Source organism: Nycticebus coucang, chromosome 5 (genome assembly GCF_027406575.1).
Source record: "Nycticebus coucang isolate mNycCou1 chromosome 5, mNycCou1.pri, whole genome shotgun sequence".
Lineage (NCBI taxonomy): Eukaryota > Metazoa > Chordata > Mammalia > Primates > Lorisidae > Nycticebus > Nycticebus coucang.
The window spans coordinates 120741353-120761015 of NC_069784.1; the positions used below are offsets into that span (position 1 = coordinate 120741353).

At 37.4% G+C, this 19663-nt stretch overlaps 1 protein-coding gene across 7 annotated transcripts in view; it reads left to right on the forward strand.

Moving 5' to 3' along the window:
• Positions 1-19663, forward strand: part of UTRN (utrophin) — a 533531-nt gene that overhangs the window by 220826 nt on the left and 293042 nt on the right. For all 7 annotated transcript variants that reach the window (XM_053590883.1, XM_053590887.1, XM_053590886.1 and 4 more), the window contains 7 exons: positions 2630-2821; positions 3841-4013; positions 7645-7795; positions 9042-9217; positions 13459-13594; positions 14726-14875; positions 17672-17747. In XM_053590883.1, coding sequence (XP_053446858.1) covers positions 2630-2821; positions 3841-4013; positions 7645-7795; positions 9042-9217; positions 13459-13594; positions 14726-14875; positions 17672-17747 — 1054 coding nt within the window. The remainder of the gene's footprint in view (positions 1-2629; positions 2822-3840; positions 4014-7644; positions 7796-9041; positions 9218-13458; positions 13595-14725; positions 14876-17671; positions 17748-19663) is intronic.

Genomic DNA, 19663 nt, shown 5'->3' on the forward strand with positions numbered 1-19663 from the left:
TCTTGGTTTTACTAGCTTTAGTTATTGTAATTAAAATATTTTGTCCTAATTCATTAGGCCAAATACGTTATGTACTTCCTCAAATGTACACTTTTCAAAGTTGAGATTGTTCTTAAATGTGAACAATAGAGTCACTTGGGAGAAAAAAACAATGCCCAAATCTAACCCCCCCAAAAAGATTAAATCAGAATCTCTCAGGTTGTGTCGAAATGTGGACATTTAAAAACAAAACAAAACAAAAAATGTTCTAAATGATTCTATTGTGCAGTCAGGGTTGAGAAACACCAGTTTACAGGGCTCATTTTCTTATTTGAAAATGTGTCAAGTGACCTTTTCTCATTTGTTGACTAGAATATTACTGTTTTAAAATATGTCTGAGCTCTTTATAAAATACAGATATTGGTTGGGCATGGTGGTTTATACCTGTAATCCCAGCATTTTAGGAGGCTGGGCCAGGAGTTCAAGACCAGCCTGGGCAACATTGTAAGACAAAGTTTCTGCAAGAAATAAAAATACCTGCAGGCCTGATGGTATGAGCCTATATTCCCCACTACTTGGGAGGCTGAAACAGGAGGATCCCTTGAGTTCAGGAATTTAAGATTATAGTGGGCTATGATCAAGTCATTCATTCTAGCCAAGGTGACAGAGCAAGACCCTCTTTCTAAAAAAAAAAAAAAAAAGATATTAATTTCTCATCATACTTGCTATAAAATATTATCTTACTGTGTTTATCTTCTAATTATCTTACCTTTGTCAAGCAACCATTTAAATTTTTTGTGTACTCACACTTGATTCTGTTTAGTTTCATGTTTTTTATATCATTGGATAAAAGCAAAAATTAGGAAATTTTTATAAAATTCTTATTTCAAGTAAACTCTTTACTTTATCTGAACTTTAGTTTCCTGTTATGACATAGTTACATCATGTAACATTATATCTGTAGTACATTTGTGTTTCTGTGTCCTAGGAGAATTCTTTTAAAGTAAAAATTATCCAGACATAAAGCCTGGGGCAGATCTCGAGGACATTTTTTTTTTCTCATAGGGCATTTTGATTGATCGCTCTCTTGGGGAAAAAATCTATTTTGGGAATGTAGAAGGCACATGTTTAAATCTTGAACTGCTGTGGTGCTTCTGCAAGAGCATGACAGCTCAGAAAAAAATCTAATCTGGGTACAAAAAGAAACAGTCTTAGGGCGGTGCCTATGGCACAAGGAGTAGGGCGCCAGCTAAAACTGCAACCAAAAAAAAAAAAAAAGAGAGAAAGAAAGAATAAAAGAAACAGTCTTAATGAATATGAATTTTTAAAACTTAGAACACTATATTTGTAAAAATCTACTGACCCTCCTCCTTCACCTGAAGGCCTCTGGTACATTTGGCCTTGTAGAAGGACAGTTGTTTATGTAACTGCAGGGGCAGCACCAGGAACCCTGGTGGTGGTGTACTTGTGAAGGTATAGATGTGCCTCAAGTTTAATCACGAGGCTTGGTTGCATTTAGGTATCGTAACTATTTTCAAAATCCATAACTGAATGAACATGTATTTGTCATTGTTTTAACCATCATCCTTGAATTTATATAATTAATTTTTTGGAGATTCACCATAGGAAAAGTGCTAGCGTCTAGGAAGATGCCTTAATTATGAGGAGCTATACTTTGTCCCTTTGTGAATAGGAGACAGCATTTATTAAGTTGTAGCCATCTAGGAGTAAAGGACCCGAAAGTCCAGTGGGCCATTCTGGAAAGCATTTTAATACTTAGATCTGTGGAGAGGGTCCTAAACTTCCTGTTAGGGCAAATGAGTGGTCATGAGCCTCAAGTCTGTCTGAATTTAGCATGTTAGGACCTCTCATCTTCTGTAGGTTTTCACGTTCTGTAATAAGGTTTTCAAATGTTAGGGTTTTTTTTTTTGTTGTTGTTTTTTTTTTAAAGTCAGAGTCTCTGTGCCCTGGGTAAAGTGTTGTGGCATCCTAGCTCACAGCAACCTCAAACACTTGAGCTCAGGCTATCCCCTTGCCTCAAGCCTCCCAAGGCACCAGGGACTACAGGTGCCTGCCACAACACCCAGTTCAAAGGTTAAGATTATCTACTAAATTTCCTGGTTGTTATTTTAAACCAAGCTTCCATTGAATTTCCTGTATTATAGAAACATTTTTAATTTATTTATATTTAAATATTATTTATACATTCGGTAGTGAGGTCCAGAATATTTAATTTCATTGTCAATGTTTGATAAAGAGTGAAATCGTAATGGCATGCAAGCGTTTGATTTCACACACTGTTTTGTGATGGGCAGCGGAGTCTCACTCCCTCAGTGGCTCAGAAAGGGGTTGCTGTTTCCTGTTTGCTAAATGAGTTTAGATGACATTGGTCTTAAAGAAATTCTGGCAAATATTAACATATTTGTGCTGTTTAACAGCAGACTGCAGATAAAAATTAGAATAGAGATGGATAATGGTTTCTGTAGTAAGGCAGCTTTAAAATTAAAGAAAATTAAAACTGTTTGAGTTTGGTTCGTGGTATTGAATTTCTTCACACAACAGTCTTACACTTTTTTTTAAGAAGTTTTTACTTGCTTATTGTGGAGCTATTTTATGATATATGCATTATTTTTTAAAAATGTTTTTATAGGTAGTTCCTATTCAACAGAGGAAAACAGGTCAGCTTGCTTCCGGAATCCGTTCATCACCTCTCCCTGCAGATTACCTGGTTGAAATTAACAGAATTTTACTTTCCATGGATGATGTTGAATTATCACTTAATATTCCAGAGCTAAACACAGCTATCTATGAAGACTTCTCTGCTCAGGAAGACTCTCTGAGGGTAAATCTCCAGACACCGTCTTTGAATGGCTGTAGTTAATGTGGAAAGAAGAATTGGTCATTCTGCTGACTTCCATATATATATATATATATATATATATTTTTTTTTTTTTTTTTTTGTAGAGACAGAGTCTCACTTTATGGCCCTTGGTAGAGTGCAGTGGCCTCACACAGCTCACAGCAACCTCCAACTCCTGGGCTTAAGCGATTCTCTTGCCTCAGCTTCCCGAGTAGCTGTAGCAGGTGCCCGCCACAACGCCCAGCTATTTTTTTAGTTGCAGTTCAGCCAGGGCCGGCTTTGAACCCGCCACCCTCGGTATATGGGGCCGGCGCCTTACCGACTGAGCCACAGGCGCCACCCCGATATATATATATATATATATATTTTTTTTTTTTTTTTGCAGTTTTTGGCCAGGGCTGGGTTCGAACCCACCACCTCCAGTATATGGGGCTGGCACCCTACTCCTTTGAGACACAGGTGCCACCCTATGGTCTATTGATGTCTTTTAGAATTTGTACCAGGAAATTAATAATGTTTGTGAATAAGAAACCTTTTCTGTGTTCTCCAATAAAATATAATCAAATAGTTTTAATTTTTTAAGGCAGGTATGGATTTTTCAGTGTGTACAGTTATTATTTATAATATCAAAGCCTTTTCTTTTAATATATACAGACCATATTCCTGTCTTATAAACTTGATTATCCATTGACTTAAAATGTCAGCTTTTATCAGGCCATCTATAATAATTTAAGGTGGGTCCCTTGTTGAAGTGTGGAATGCCATCCTGATTATAAATTAAAAAATTTTAAATTCTATTAAAGTATTTCTGTATAATTTGGTCACAAAGAAGTCACTGATAGATTTATAGTTTTGATGGTTTCGTGTTCATGAGCAGCAGTTATTATGCCTCATCATTATTTTAAGTGAGAATTATACAATATAAATTTTTGATCATCTGCTATTTCTTTTTTTGTTGTTGCTTCACTGAATTTTGTTAATGTCTGACAATATATTTTTAGAATATCAAAGACCAACTGGACAGACTTGGAGAGCAGATTGCAGTCATTCATGAAAAACAGCCAGATGTTATTCTTGACGCCTCTGGACCTGAAGCCATTCAGATCAAGGATACTCTTACTCAGTTGAATGCAAATTGGGACAGACTTAATAGAAAGTACAATGATCGGAAAGGGTATGTGCAAATACAGTTCATATTTAATTTTTAAACAGTGGCTATAAGTTAATGGGCCGTGGAAATGGTCTTCTGCACACTGAGAATAGTGAGATATGTTTCACTTTCTTGTAGTATACTCATGCGTAATACATTGTGATGAGGGTAGTTCCTTAGAGAAAGAGGAATTGGGCCAGGTATAGATGACCATTTATGGCATAACATTTGGATAGTATGTAAACATTTTTAATTTTTAGTGTCTAGTGTCCATGTGCTTTGAAAAAATTTAAGAAGGATTTTCATTAATATTCGCTTTGTCCATATACTTGATGATAAATGTGAGTGAGGAACAGCGACAACTCCAGATAATTAGAATCCATATATAATCCCAGACCCTTTATAAGCTTCTGTTTAAAAGGATGTTTTTTGGCCTTCTCACTATATTTTGACCAGGTCTATTAATAGAAATAAAAACTGACAAGATTTTTGCCAGTAGCTCTGAATATAGTAAAGAGGCAGATAAGATATGAAATAGCCAAATATCAAGTACTGTATATAAAGAAAGCTAGCACAGAATAATACGCTGGAGACAGGCACATAAAAACTAGGCATCCTGTTTTTTATCTTTTAATATTATAGCAGTAATATTTTCCTTTGTAATTTTCTCAGTCACTCTTTTTATATTATTTACAAAGTTTTTGGAGTTCCGTTTCATCATATGGAATATGCCTGTTCACTATCTATCCATTTATTTATGGACTATCTGATAAGCATTGAGTGTTAATGCAAGGAGGCACTGTAGCCTCACACAATTAGTTATAAGGATTCTAGGACTGATGCACTAGGTACATATAGTCTCTTGCTCAGGGTCCAATGTATATAGTAGAAAAAAGTAGACAGGCAATTATTAGTGCATAGTATTACACGGGGGGGGGGGCAATACAGAAGGCCATCTTAGGGACCTGGAGGCATCAGGGAAGGCCTTTTGGAGATTGTGAATTTAGTCAGGTGAAGAATAGAACACAACATTGCATAAGATCATAGATAAGAGAGTGGGTGATGCCTTTGACGATATGAAAATAGTCTAGTAGAGCGCTATGAAACCAGGAAGGTCTAAAGTGGCCCTGTCAGAAGGACTCGTGAGTCATTTTCAGCAGTTTGTATATTGCTGTAAGAATCTTAGGGGCCCATGGCAGTGTTTTAGCATGGAAATGACAGTTCACTGGCTGCAGAATGGATTGGTGGAGGACAGGACCGAACCTGGAGAGACCAGTTGGTGCTTGTGACATGGCAGCAGCTTGATTCGGGAAGGCGCTGTGGCAGTGGAGACTGGGGGATGTTGGAGAGTTAAATGGTAGAACAGATGAAGCATGTGACTCATGGGATGGTGGAGTAAGGAAGCGGGAGGAGTAAAAGATGAGCCCCAACTCTTTGGCTTGGGGACCTAGGTGGGTGATGGTACCATTCTCAGCAGTAAGGAACATAAGCGACGACAAGAGTTTGTGAGGAAGATAGTAAGGCCAGCTGGAATATTAGAACTAGCCAACTTTTTTTTTTCTATTTCAAATCCAAACAAAGGATGGGAAAGATAAACAGATTTCTCTCCGTGGTCAGGGAGGTTTGCGATTCGAGTTGCTTGACTCCGGGACGTGGCAGCCCTTCGGGAGTCCTTGCTGCCACCCCTACGAGCAGCTGGATTAGAGCAGAGGCGATGGCTTTGCGGACTCCACCGAGCAGCCTCTGCACAGCGCTCTGCAGTTCAGTCCAGAGCTATGCTGCTTAGATTGTACCAAACTTAATGTTCTGTGAAAATGATATTGATCTTTTCTAAGTTTAATGTTTACATTCAAAGACTTTAAATCTTTGGAATAGCTTGTCCAGTTATATTTTCTATTCAGATTGCAGTATCTCAAAAATCTGGAAATTTTGATGGTTGTGTAGTTATCATACATTTTTATGAACAAATGAATATTTTAATATCTTCTCATAGTGTTTGTTTGAAGCGCTTTTATTTTTGTCATGTCTAAGAGAACATTGCTTCCCTGTAGGCAGCCAACAAATATTAAGTGAATTTTAAAAATAATTTTCATGGAAGAGAACAAAGTAAGCATTATTTAGGGGTTACTGAAGTCAGGAACCATTTTATTATTTTTAAAGTAAGAATAGTATAGTTTTATTATATCAAATAAAAATTTTATTAATAGGATTAACATTTCAGACATCTCTTATAAACCTCTTCCAGCTCTACTGCAATAAACAAAAGATAGAAAAAATTATTTATGATCTTAATCCTACAAAACTTTTCCTTCTTATATTTATTTTGTGTATTTGAATAGAGGAAGCCCTGAAGTTTTATTCTCTTTCATTTCTAAAAGTGTTGGGTTTACGCAGAGGTTTCAATAGCCTTTTTTCTCATTCCTAACTTGGATTTTTTTTGGCTTTCTTTTTTTTTCTTTTTATTTATTTTGAGACAGAGTCTCACTCTGTTGCCCAGGCTAGAGTGCCATGGCCGTAGCCTGGCTCATAGTAACCTCAGACTCCTGGGCTTAAGTGATCTTCCTGCCTCAGCCTCCCAGAAGCCGGGACTACAGGTGTGTACTACCACACCTGGCTAATTTTTGTATTTTAAGTAGAGACAGGGTTTTACTGTTGCTCAGGCTGGTATCAAACTCCTGTGCTCAAGGGATCCTCTCGCCTTAGCCTCCCAGAGTGCTAGTTACAGATGTGAGCTGCTGCACCCAGACCCTAACCTGGGTTTTCCATGCAGTTCTGTACTGTGCTGTATTCAGGTAAATGGGACACTCAGGATTAGCTCCTCACTACCCAAAGTACTTCTTGGGCTGCCATAACAAGGTACCACAGGCTGAGCGGCTTAAACTACAGACATTTATTTTCTCACAGTTCTGGAGACTGGATGTCCAAGATCAAGGTGGCAGAAAGGTTTGTTCATGGTGAGGCCTCTCTTACCTTCTTGGCGTGTCCTCCATCACCCGAGAGATCTCTGTGGTCCTTCTTCTTCTTCTAATAAAGACGCCAGTCCTTGCAGATGAGGGCTGCACCCCATGACCCCATTACCTTCTTCAAAGCTCTGCCAGCAATTACAGTCACTTTGGGAGTCAGGGTGCAACATAGGAACTTCGGTGGAACATAGTTCTGTCCATAACATAGAGATGAGGGAGTGTCAGAAGACTGCGAAGGGTTTTGGTCTTTTGGGCTTTATTCTGGGAACTTTGTCCTGGCAGTACAACAACATTTTCTTTGTTCTGAGAGAATAATGAATCATAGTTTACAATTCATGGCATTTAAATGTTAAGTGTATAAATTTGGGCAGGCTAATGTTCCTATAGCTAATCAACTTTGATTTTTTCCAAGCCATGGGAGGCTGAATCTTTTCCATTTAAAGCTGCCTTAGTGCGTGCGCGCGAGTGTGTGTGTGTGTGTGTGTGTGTGTGTGAGTGTGACAGAGAGGGAGGTGGGAGGGAATCATCAGCTGTAACCCCCTATGAAAACTGGTCTTGTGGAATAACAGACTGTGAGTTCACTCCTTTGAGGGCTTTCAATTTAAATGAGATTTGAATTACTTTTTTAGAAAAATTGCTTCTAGGCAGTTCCTGAAAGTTGGGAAACCTATTTTCTTTGTGTTGTCCTCCAGTTATTTTGACAGGGCCATGGAAGAATGGAGACAGTTCCATTGTGACCTTAATGACCTCACGCAGTGGATAACAGAAGCTGAAGAGGTCCTGACCGATACCTGTGCTCCAGGTGGCCGTCTAGACTTGGAGAAAGCCAGGCTCCACCAGCAGGTGAGCGCCACCTCCTGTCTGAGGAGGGGCATCTTCTAGAAAAGGTTACATGCGTGGTTCACATCTGGCTGTTAAGACGAGGTTCAGAAGAGGGAACCAAATACACTAATTTTCTCGGAGTCTATAAACAACCTGTAATTTTTGTTTCTGTTCTAGTTCCTGTTTCAGAGGTTTAAGAGAATTTGGTCATGTAGAATTTTCAATCAGGGTTTTAAAGAAATTTAAATCAAAAATACTCTTTCATGGCGAACTTGAAAAACAGTTTTGTCCTTAAATTTTTATATTCAGAATAACATTTGTAATATTTTGTACCCTAGACTTTATCAAGTACAGAAAAATATGTGTACCTCACCTTTGTTTTCTGGGCTTTAACACTTAGGCATCTCGTTTTTCTTTGTATTGTTGATAATTATCATAAAAGCAGATTATTCCTGAGCTATAGCAGGACAGCTGCTCATGTAAGTCTAATTCAGTCTTGGGAAAATATAACACCATTGCCAAGTCAGTTCTGCTGATAATGATAGGTCTTTAAAAATAATAGTAAAAAGCTACCAAAATTTCAGTTTTGTCATTGTTAAAAATAATTTTCATTAAATTTTTAAAATGTGTTTTATGTACAAGTTTCATGAGAAGTTAAAAATAATGCTTTTATTTTTCTTATAGGCATGCATGCCAATGTATTTTTGTTGTTTTTAGAATTACAGCTAAATGCTTCAATTTTACTTCAAAATATACCTGTAATCTAATAGTTAAAAACTTGTAGAGCAGTGAAGCAATGTCTCAATAAAATGCACTTTGAAGTTAACATATATACGGTAGGGCATAAGGGTGTATGAGGTATATATATATATATATGTATATATATATATTTCTTTTTATTTTTTTAAAAGAAATTCTTTTAAGCACTTATTTGGAAGAAGATGAACAATTTGCTTTAATCAAATATGATTGATCCTTATGCTTTAGTGTAAACAGCTGTTATTTATTTTATGTTCTTCAGCTTTTCTATTTCACTATATTTTGCCTGATGACATTCATGAGATGGGTTAGATTTCCAAATAGATTTTGTTTAGTGTGTTCATTGAAATGTAATTAAATTATTTTAAAATACCTTTTTCATGAACATAAAACGTCTTGGAAGGAATTTGTGTCTCTATTGCTTAAATTGATGCCACACTACTTATGTGAAGTCATTGCATTGTTAATAATCGTAGTGGAATTAATCTTGAGTTGGGCTTGATTGTAGGAACTCGAAGAGGGCATCAGTAGCCACCAGCCCAGTTTTGCAGCGCTGAATCGAACTGGGGATAGGATTGTCCAGAAACTCTCTCCAACAGATGGAAGCTTCCTGAAAGACAAGCTGGCAGGGTTAAACCAACGCTGGAGTGCCATCATTGCAGAAGTGATGGATAGGCGACCAAGGTAACTGCGTTGTGATTGTGGCACAGGAGTAAGCATATTTCATAGGTAGAATTTTTGTAAATACACTTTGATGAGTTTAAAATTCTTCTATTATCTGATGCCACAATAGGGATTTTTGTTCATTTTGAAAACCTGGACTGCCCACAGTTCCCCTGACTCTATTTTTAGGCTCTCCATAAACTCATACTTTTCTACTCAGATACCTGTATGCGTAAAAATCTTTAAATCTTGTATTTTGGACTGTTTATTGGGATATGATGATTATGGTGGGAAATAAAAGTAGTGGAAAACACACACCAACTTCTGGTTTGAAAATCTGAGTTCAAGGGAGGCCTTCTCCTGGCTTATTTCCTGATTGAAACCACATTAGTAATTTCTCTCACTACGTTATTCTTAGCGTCTTATATCCGTATATGTGAGTGCTGTGCAAATAAAAATATTCTTCATCTATATAACGTAATAAATATATCATTGTTAACTTATGTCGCATCATAAGGCCCAGATTTTATTAGAGCATCTTCTGGTACAAATATGTCGGATTACCAGTGAATATAATACTCAACATTATACATATTTTATAGATATAAAATTAATTTGAAGTTATTTTCTGAGATAGTCAAGATTTAATGAGTAATTTTCCTTTTGCTTAATTCATTCCATCTCATTAATGATCTTTTTGTTTATTTGTTGGGTATTGCTACTTTGGGGTTAAAAAGTCCAAGTTTTGGGTGGCACCTTTAGCTCAAGCGGCTAAGGCGCCAGCCACATACACCAGAGCTGGCAGGTTCGAATCTGGCCCAGGCCTGCCAAACAACAATGACAACTACAACCAAAAAAAAAAGCCAGGCGTTGTGGCAGGCACCTGTAGTCTCAGTTACTCAGGAGGCTGAGGCGAAGAATCGCTTAAGCCCAGGAGTTTGAGGTTGCTATGAGCTGAAATGCCACAGTACTCTACCCAGGGCTATAGCTTGAGGCTCTGTCTCAAAAAAAAAAAAAAAAAAAAAAAGTCCATGTTTTTTATTGACTAATTTTAACACTGTAGGTAATGTTTCAGTGATAAACTATTATTTTGTTAAAGAACTGTTGGGTCCTTTATCAAGTCCAGTATTATAATATGACCTAAAGTATTCAGGTATGATATGGCCTGTGGTGGCTTTTCCTTTAAAAATTTATGATTGTTTTATGTGTTTTGGTAAGAGACAAAAAATAATTTGTATGTTTTGGTTGAGAGATTGCCATGTGACAGAGAGTATTTGGCACTTTACACACATAGCCATATTTAATCTTCACGACTTCCCTCTCAGGCTGTGCCCCAACACCTGGGCCCTAGACCAGTGCTGGTCTGTGGCCTATTAAGAGCTGGCGCAGCATCACTGCTAAGCTCTGCCTCCTGTCCTATCCCTCCCTGCCACTTCTGTGATCAGTCCCTGGTGCTGAAAGGGTTGGGACTGTTTCTCTTAGAGGGCTGTTAGGCTGTGAAAACTGAGGGGCAAAGGGGAGAAGTTAAGTAGCTCGTCCAAGGTCTCATAGAAATAAGTGATGGTGCTATTCTGTGCTCTCAAATACCATGCTGTGCAAACCTGGGGAGAACACAGAGCCCCCGGGCCAAAGTTTTCTCTTCTTTAAGTGAGAGCTATATCACCCATCAACTCAGAGGATTGTCATGAAGATAAAATTAGAGTTTGTAAAATGCCCTGACTGTTCAGAATAAACTCTTAGAATGTCTATGTTTAACGCGAGTGTTTGTAAAATGTGCTCTGACTGTTCATAATAAACTCTTAGAATGTCTGTTTCATGAGAGTAAGTTAACCCAGAACTTATTCCAAAAGCATGTTATTGCTACATTTTGCCAATGACTGAGTCATTGATTTGATCAATATTTATCAAGTCTTATGTTTAGCACTGGGAACGCGTAACTAAGGATCTTGGAGATTACAAAAAAATGACTGAAGAAAACATTGTTAAGGAGATATTTTATTGTCACAGAGACAGGTGGGATGGGCTGTGGAATTTAGGTATTAGAGAAGAGGGATACGGAAGCTGTTTCTTGAAGGATTTATAGCAACTTCCCATAAATGTTTTCTAGGGAGGGACTTCTAGGGAGAAGTTGTGAACCAGCCAAGGGAGGCATGAATACCATGGCCATGGGAGAGATCTCCAAAGGATTGGACAGAGAGGAGGATTTAGGGTTCCAGGGGTAGGATTGGAAGCTGAGGTCCCATAAGATTTTATGTGCCAGATGAATCAGTTTGCTTGGAGACTTCTAGCTTAAAATGATGTATCTGTCAGGCCTTTTAAAAGAAAAACATGTACATCCTGGCAGGTATTAACCTTAAATGCAGAAATTTTCCTACAGATTTTCAAATGGATTCCTGTGGGTGTACCAATTATAGCTTCTGAAACTAACAAGGTGAAGGTAATACATATTAAATATTTAACTCATTTTTTGGAAGGGAAAAGAATAATAAATCTTTTGCCTAATATCTTATATTTTGACAAAAGCCATTATTTTCATAAATTCATGTTAAACTTCACTAAAGGTTTGGAATCTGTATTAAATTGGGACCACCTTGGGAGAGCGTCTATGTGCACTGTTATCAGAGTCATTGAGAATGACCATGTGTTTCAATTTGTTTTTGTATTGAGTGCCTATAGTTAAATGTTTGCGCCATTCAGCAACTTATGGTGTTATTCCTTAATGAGCAATTGTTATCTCCTGTTTGAATGTGAATTTATAATTTGTTTTTCCTCTGAAAGATAACACTTTAAATGCAGATTTTATTTAGCTAGTTTGCAGATGAAAATGTTGGATGACTCAAATATGTCTTATTGAAATCACTTGGTAATGTTACTTTCCTTCATGGTTCTATTTTCAAAGTACTAAATCAGTCATGATTACGAAACATTAGAAATTTAAATTTCAACTTTTTTGGGGGGGAACAAAAGGCCGATAGAAGTATTTTGGGTGTTTCCAAAGATGTTATTTAAGTTAAATACTTTTCAGTAAGGAGGGAAGAGGACCTGTTTTATAATTGACAGTCTTAACAATTAGTACTATTGCTTGATTGATTTATTTTTAAATCTTGAAGTAGTATTCTTTCCTGTGGGTACTTAAAAATTATGATTTTTGTAGTGATTTTCATTCATTTTAAACATAATACTCACAAATATTATAGATTTTTATTATATATTTAAGTATTATTTGATATTTTATTACATATATTACACTAATATATAAGTATTGTTTAATATTTTATTGCATATATTGTACCATCATTTTAGACCTTTTGTGATTAACAGTAAAAGTTATAACTAGTTATAAAAACATAAATTCTTATTAGGGATAACACAATATAATTTATTTAAAAATTGCATTCTGTTTTTAAGCAAGTAGTTAACTACAGAAACTATAAAAATAATACCACCAAGCTTTTAATAGCTTTCAAACCCTTTAAAAATATATATAATCTTATTGTCATAGGAATTCTAATCATATTCCTCTCTTTTGACAGATGGTTTATATTCTTATAAATGCTATTCTTATATTTGAAAGATCTAATTAAGGCAGTTCCTTTTTATATTCATTTGACTGTTTTTCTTGCATCATTTAAAACTTTTGCTTTGTTTTTTTTCTATATCTCTTTTTACAACTTGTGCTGTATTCAAATATAATACTTAGTATAATGAACTAACCAAATTTGCATTTTTTTCTTGTCTTTCCTAATACCTATAAAATTTTCCAAGGCAAGTATCTTGCCTGGTTCTGATTCTTTCTGTCCTATGAATAATGCAGAGTAATTGTTGCCACCTAATGTGACTAAAGTGTCATATAATGATGACTTTTTATTTCCATGGAGTACTCAAAGAGAATTATGTTTTTTTCTTATTATCTTAGAGAAAGACATTCTTGCATGTTTTAAAAAATGTCCATTATGTTTCACAGTGGTATCTAACTTTAAAAAGTCTTTTGTATTAAATGGCTATATAATTTTTCATGATGAGAGACGATTCTTTTGGTTCACTGGTTTTCAATTATGGAAAGATTCTTCTTCCATTATTATTAAACAGTTTTTAGTACTGCAGAATCTATAGTCTATTACTAAGATTCATTTAAAAATACTCATAATCATTAGGAATTCTTTATTTTGAGAAATATTTAGTAGGCTATCCAAAGCAAATGTATAATGTTGTGACTAATTAGGCAATTTTTCTTAATATTTTTCTATAATACTTTCTTTCAGATTAAAGGGAGAGAGTAAGCAGGTGATGGAATATAGAAACAGGCTGGATGAGATTATCTGCTGGTTAACAAAGGCTGAGAATGCTTTGGAAAAGAGATCAGTTGCTGAGCTGGAAGAAAACCTACAAGAATTAACAGTAAGTGGTTTCTTTGTCTGTGTATTTGCTAGCGCCTTTTGATAATTGAGCATTACACTTAAGAATAAGATAATTCCATTACTAAAGAAGAGGGAAAGAAGCTTTGTCCCTTCTGGTACATGCGGTGGACTTGTAAGAGAAAAAATAAATTTTTTTTTTTTTTGAAAGAGCAACTGCAATTTTTTGAAAGAGAAGGTGTTCATAGTTGTATATGTGTACAATCTTTAAAAATGCATAAAGGTGTAGGGATGTGAAATACAGGAGAACCTCCGTAAGTTGACCCCCACGAGACTGTATCAAACTGGTCAGTGTATGGAGATGGTCAATGTAAGGAACTAGGCCTGCTGTACTGATCAGTTAATGTGGTACACAGCTGGTTTATGAAATTAGATCAACTGGAGGTTGTCAATGTAGGGTGCTGGCCAACTATGGAGATTCTACTGTATATCCAAATCTGTACATATTTTCATACACATAAACTCTTTTATTTGTAGTGTTAAAATTAAAATACTTATCACAGAAGAGTAAGCTCAATGTACTCTTATTGAAGATAAAGGAATTGGGCGGTAGGTACATGTATACATAAAAGTGTGCATGAGAGGGTATTTACTAATTAGTTAAGAGGTTTTTGTCTGTAATGGAGTATGGTTGAGGCATTTTTTTGGGAAAGAAACTTTTAATAATGATAAAAGATCTCATGTGGCAAACGTTTCTTGTTTTCCTTTTAAGTTCGTAGTTTTCTTGGAATGTCCCTTTTGTAAACAACTTGGGGAAAGTTACACAGGGTATGGCAGTATTTTAGGATAGGGTAGCAAGGTGGAGATAAAATCAGATTGTGAAATTAATTGGCAATGTAAATATAATATAATAATACAACATAATATAACATATTTTGATTAAAAGGCAGGGTGCCAGAGAGTGCGTTTGTGCACGTGTACACGCAAATACTCACTGAAGATGTGTGCCCAGTGCTCTATCAGTCACCATTTGTCAACACGAATTCAATGTTTCATTTAAGAAATTAAAAATCCATATTTATAAGACTATTTTCCAAAGAGATTTCTAGGGTAATTCTTGTACTTTCTCCTATTTGATGACCTTCTAATGACACCTGTCTTCTGCCTCCTTCAGGACTTAACCCAAGAGATGGAAGCACAAGGTGAAAAACTCAAATGGCTGAACAGAGCTGAGCTGGATATGCTTGCAGACAAAAGTCTGAGTCTACACGAAAGAGACACAATTTCAGAAAGCTTAAGAACTGTAAATACTACCTGGAGTAAGGTGTGTGTACAGAGTTACTGTAACATATTTCTTATATTTATTGGTTTGCTTGTCAAAGAAGTGAGGTCTTGTAAAGATTATGCCTTTAAGTATATCCACATATGGGCATGTTTCACTAATGCTGACTAATGTTTTAGTTATATTTTTCATTTGTCTTAGAAGCATATATTTTGAATATTTTTATTTTACATGGTATTTTTTTTTTTGGTCAAGGTATTTATACATTGTATACTACACTAAATAATGATACATGCTGGAATTAGGCAATAAAATGCTGAATGCTTATACTCTGAAAATGAAGACCTTGAAGTAGCTTCCTGATGTGTATGAATTATCACATGTGTGTTTATTTTTAATGGTTTTATTCATTCAATATGTATTTGTCAATAGTAGTTTCCATTGGCATAGAATGGCCTGTGACTACCCATATGACTAAGATACCTCCCCCCCCCCCCCATACCATTACTTTTTTGCAGTTGAAGCAGTTACTCGATTTCTTTTTGTTGGGCTGGTACCTACCACACTAGAGTATGGGGTCTGTGTGGAACACTGAATGGATGTGTCTCTACCCTTGGTTTGCATGGGCTCCATATCAGTCATTTTCTCTCTGGTTGATCCTCTTAAAATGGCAGCCATTACCCTATCGCTGAAGACGTGGGTGTTTTGTTGATCCCATCTTTGCTGCCTGGATGATTCACGGTCACTCACCCTTCGGTAGCTCTGGCCTGGACCTTTCTCCTGGACCTAGACTTGCATATACAACTGCTGCTCAACATTGTTGTTATTGCTTAGGTCAAAACCTTGGAGTGAGTCTTATAGTAAATAAATTTTATCTCAAAAAAAAAAAACAAAAAACAAAAACCACAAAATACACTACATCAAAAAGTATACCCTGGAGTCACCATCACCAGCTTCTCCTTCAAAGTACATGTCTGCTTCATGGGTGTGTTAAGGATGGCTAGATAGCTACATACGATAAGGCAAATGTAGCAGAAGTTTAACAGTTGTAGATGTCAGGTGGCCTAGGCTATTTCCTGCACAATTCTTTCCAACTTCCCCTAGGCCAAAAGTATTATAAATGTGTCTTTCTCATAACCCATTGCTACTAACTTTTTCAAGCCACTGTCGTCTCTTGCCTTGCTCACTGCAGTGGCCTCTTTGCTGGTTTCCCTACTCCATCCTTTGCCCTTTGTCAGTTTCTTCTAGACAAAGCAGTTTATTAAAACAGAATTTAGATCACTACTAATGGTTTTCTACCTTGCTCACAATGCTTACTGTGACTTGTGATGGCCCTTGGGGTGTGGCCTCCTGCTCTCTCTCTGACTTTATCTTCTTGCTCTCTCTCCCTTGCACTCCTTCATGGACATACGAGCTCCATGTCACTTGCTGACCTAAATTTATCCATATTCAATCAAAACACACATGTTTATTTAGATAACCCTAAAGCTTCTATCATTGCAGATTTAACTTAGATTTTAATAGAATTCACTGTGGTGGATTACAAATGTCTAAGACCAAGACGAGAATCTCAACAAATGCACTTTGTAAAGTACTAATCTGTATATTTCATTTGTGCAAGCATTCATTTTTATTGGACTCCCACTTTATGCCAGGTATCCCTGGGAATAGGATGATACTGATTCTAAGCCAGAGATCTTATCATGAGTCATACAAGTGGAGAAGCAATTAAACCATGCAGGTTGCCATGGGGCATAAAGGTGGCACTTCTGTCTGGCCTTGAGGGTAGCCCTGGAAAGTTTCATGGAAGAGATCACATCCAGGCTAATTTGTGAAGGATTTTTTTTTTTTCTTTTTGAAATGATCTTCTATTTTTATTTATTAATATTAGTTGTCTATTTTTTGAGACTTTGGGAAAAAAAAGTATTGGTCAGGTGAAGAATGGGGGAAAGGACCTTATAGGCAGCAGGGGTAGCAAGAGAAGGGTCTGGAGGAGCCAGACTATGACCCCAGTGCACTGGTTCCTGGAAGTAACTCAGCATAGCCTGGGAGGCCGAGAGATGTTCTGAGAGACAAGAGTCTCCAGTCCTCACCTCGCATCACAAGGAATTTGAGCTCCATCTTGAGAACAATTCACTCCTTTGAGGGTAGTGGGCAGCTATTGATGGGTTTTGAGCAGAGGAAACTTGTGTTTCTGAAAGATTACTATAGCTGTGCTATAGAGGTGGATGGAGTGATCCCAAGAATGGCTGTAGAAAGATTAATTTGAGTCTTTAGAAAGGTTTACAAGGTGAATGGCAGGGAAGACAGAGGATGTATTCAGATTCGGACATGTCTGAATATCCAGTTGGTAGAAAGAGTTGGTCTGAAGGTATGTTTTTGGGGGTCTTCAGCCTCTCAAAACTCCATTTGGTACATGAAACCAAACAAGGACTCACGGGCAGACTCAAGTCCAGGGTGAAGGGTAAGAAGGCCACAACACCTGCTGTGTACGATGTTGGGGCACAGGCAGAGAAAAATAAGCCAGTGAAGGAACCTCAAGAAAGCCAGAGAGGTAGGAGGAAGATTGGGATTGCAGACTATTAACATAATTCAAAGGAGGGAGAGTAGATGGCATTTAATGGTAGCTAAGGACTGGTTGATGTTCTTGTTAGCAATGTGAGTGGGGCAGGGAGCTCTAGCAAGATGGTAGTGGATAGTGAAAGTGGAGACAGAATCTCAGGTATTAAGGCCGGTAAAAGCTGTAGTTACCATTCAGAATAACACCTGCTCTTTCAAAAATATGATCATCTTTATTTATATAACATTCTTCACTTTCTCTTTGGCCCAATGCAATAGATTTGCAGAGAAGTGCCTAGCATACCAAAGGAACGTGTCCGGGAGTCCCATCCTGTTCCACAGACAAGGATTGCTGGTAAGAAACTGTCTATTCCTTAATGCAGTTGGGTTCCCCCCCCCCTAATTTATGATGTGAGCATTATATATGAATTATAAAAACTTAAAAACATCATACAATTTTATTTATTGTTCTATTTTTAATTAATTACTTGAAAATAATGCTTTGTCTAAATCCAAGACATATTTGGCTGTGGACTGTGTGCAGGCCTTTGTTCTCATGGGAGAGAAGAACGGAGCAGCACCAGGGCAGCCTCAGGTCCTGCTGCAGGAAAGGGGAGAGACAAGGGAGGACAAGTGTGGACTGATTTCTAGGTCCCTGCAGCTTCTCAGGAAATCAGCTCTGACCCACTGCTCTGACACTTGGTTGCCATGTGGAATTAGCCCTGACCACAACTGGACACAAGAGATTTAGATGCCCTTGGAAGCAGGTTGGGGATGGGGAGTTAGAAGAGCTCACCATCCCGGGGAAGCTTTTTACTAACAGGTGCTGCCCACTTAGGTGTGGAGGAAGAATTATGCTTTCTCACATTAGTTTCCTTCTCTCTTTGTCCAGGTTAAGTCACAGGCGACTATGCCCCCATTACTGTCACTACTGGCGCGCAGGCCTCTGAACCACCTTGCCCTGCTCTCCCTCTGCCGTCACCCAGCAAAACCCCAAATGTGGTTAACCTTGACACCCACTTCCCAGGCCGCAGGTCCTTCTTCCTGCTCCTCCCTCTTCCTTCCTCTTCCTCTACCAACTTCTTCCTATTTGGTCCTTTGATTTCTCTTCTTCCTCCTCTCCTCCTCCTCCTTTTCTTTAGGAGTTGGGAAAAGTGATGAGAGACAAATTTTTTTTTTTTTCATTTTCTGAGATTTGCAAGCTTACTGAGGGCCAACTTTGTGTAACTTGTACAAGAATACTTAGGGCCCAGTTGGGTGCCTTGATGAATATCCCTAACACGTGAATTGATATGTGAGTACCTTGCTCAGCCCCATAATCATGGGAATGGATCTGCTGCACTTTATCAAATCTTTATGGGTTATCTTACTTTTAAACATCATTGTGGCAAAGGAGCAGGGAAGATCTGAGTACATGTTTAGAAGTATGAAAAGCTGACAGCAGAAAAATACTTTCCAAATAGATGGACAGTACGTTCTTTTTTTTTTAATTTATTTATTTATTTTTATTAAATCATAACTGTATACATTAATATGATCATGGGGCATCATACACTCGCTTCATAGACCATTTGACACATTTTTATCACAATGGTTAACATAGCCTTTCCGGCGTTATCTCAGTTACTGTGCCAAAACATTTACATTCTACATTTACCAAGTTTCGCAAATACCCCTGTAAGATGCACCACAAGTGTGATCCCACCGATCCCTCTCCCTCTACCTACCACCCCCCCTCCCTTTCCCACTTCCCCCTATTGTTAGGTTGTAACTGGGTTATAGCTTTCATGTGAGAGCCCCAAATTAGTTTCATAGTAGGGCTGAGTACATTGGGTACTTTTTCTTCCATTCTTGAGATACTTTACTAAGAAGAATATGTTCCAGCTCCATCCATGTAAACATGAAAGAGGTAAAGTCTCCATCTTTCTTTAAGGCTGCATAGTATTCCATGGTGTACATATACCACAATTTATTAATCCATTCCTGGGTCAATGGGCACTTGGGCTTTTTCCATGACTTAGCAATTATGAATTGGGCTGCAATAAACATTCTGGTACAAATATCTTTGTTATGTTGTGATTTTTGGTCTTCTGGGTATATGCCCAGCAGAGGGATTACAGTACGTTCTTAAAAGGATCCTCCTCCATGGGGCAGGGCTGAGACCTGAAGCTGTTCTGACTGTGTCCTTTTCTTCCTACACAGTGTTTTAATTCAGTTCCTTCTTCTTCCTAAGATTATATTTAAAAAGTAAAATCCATTTTAAAGTGAACA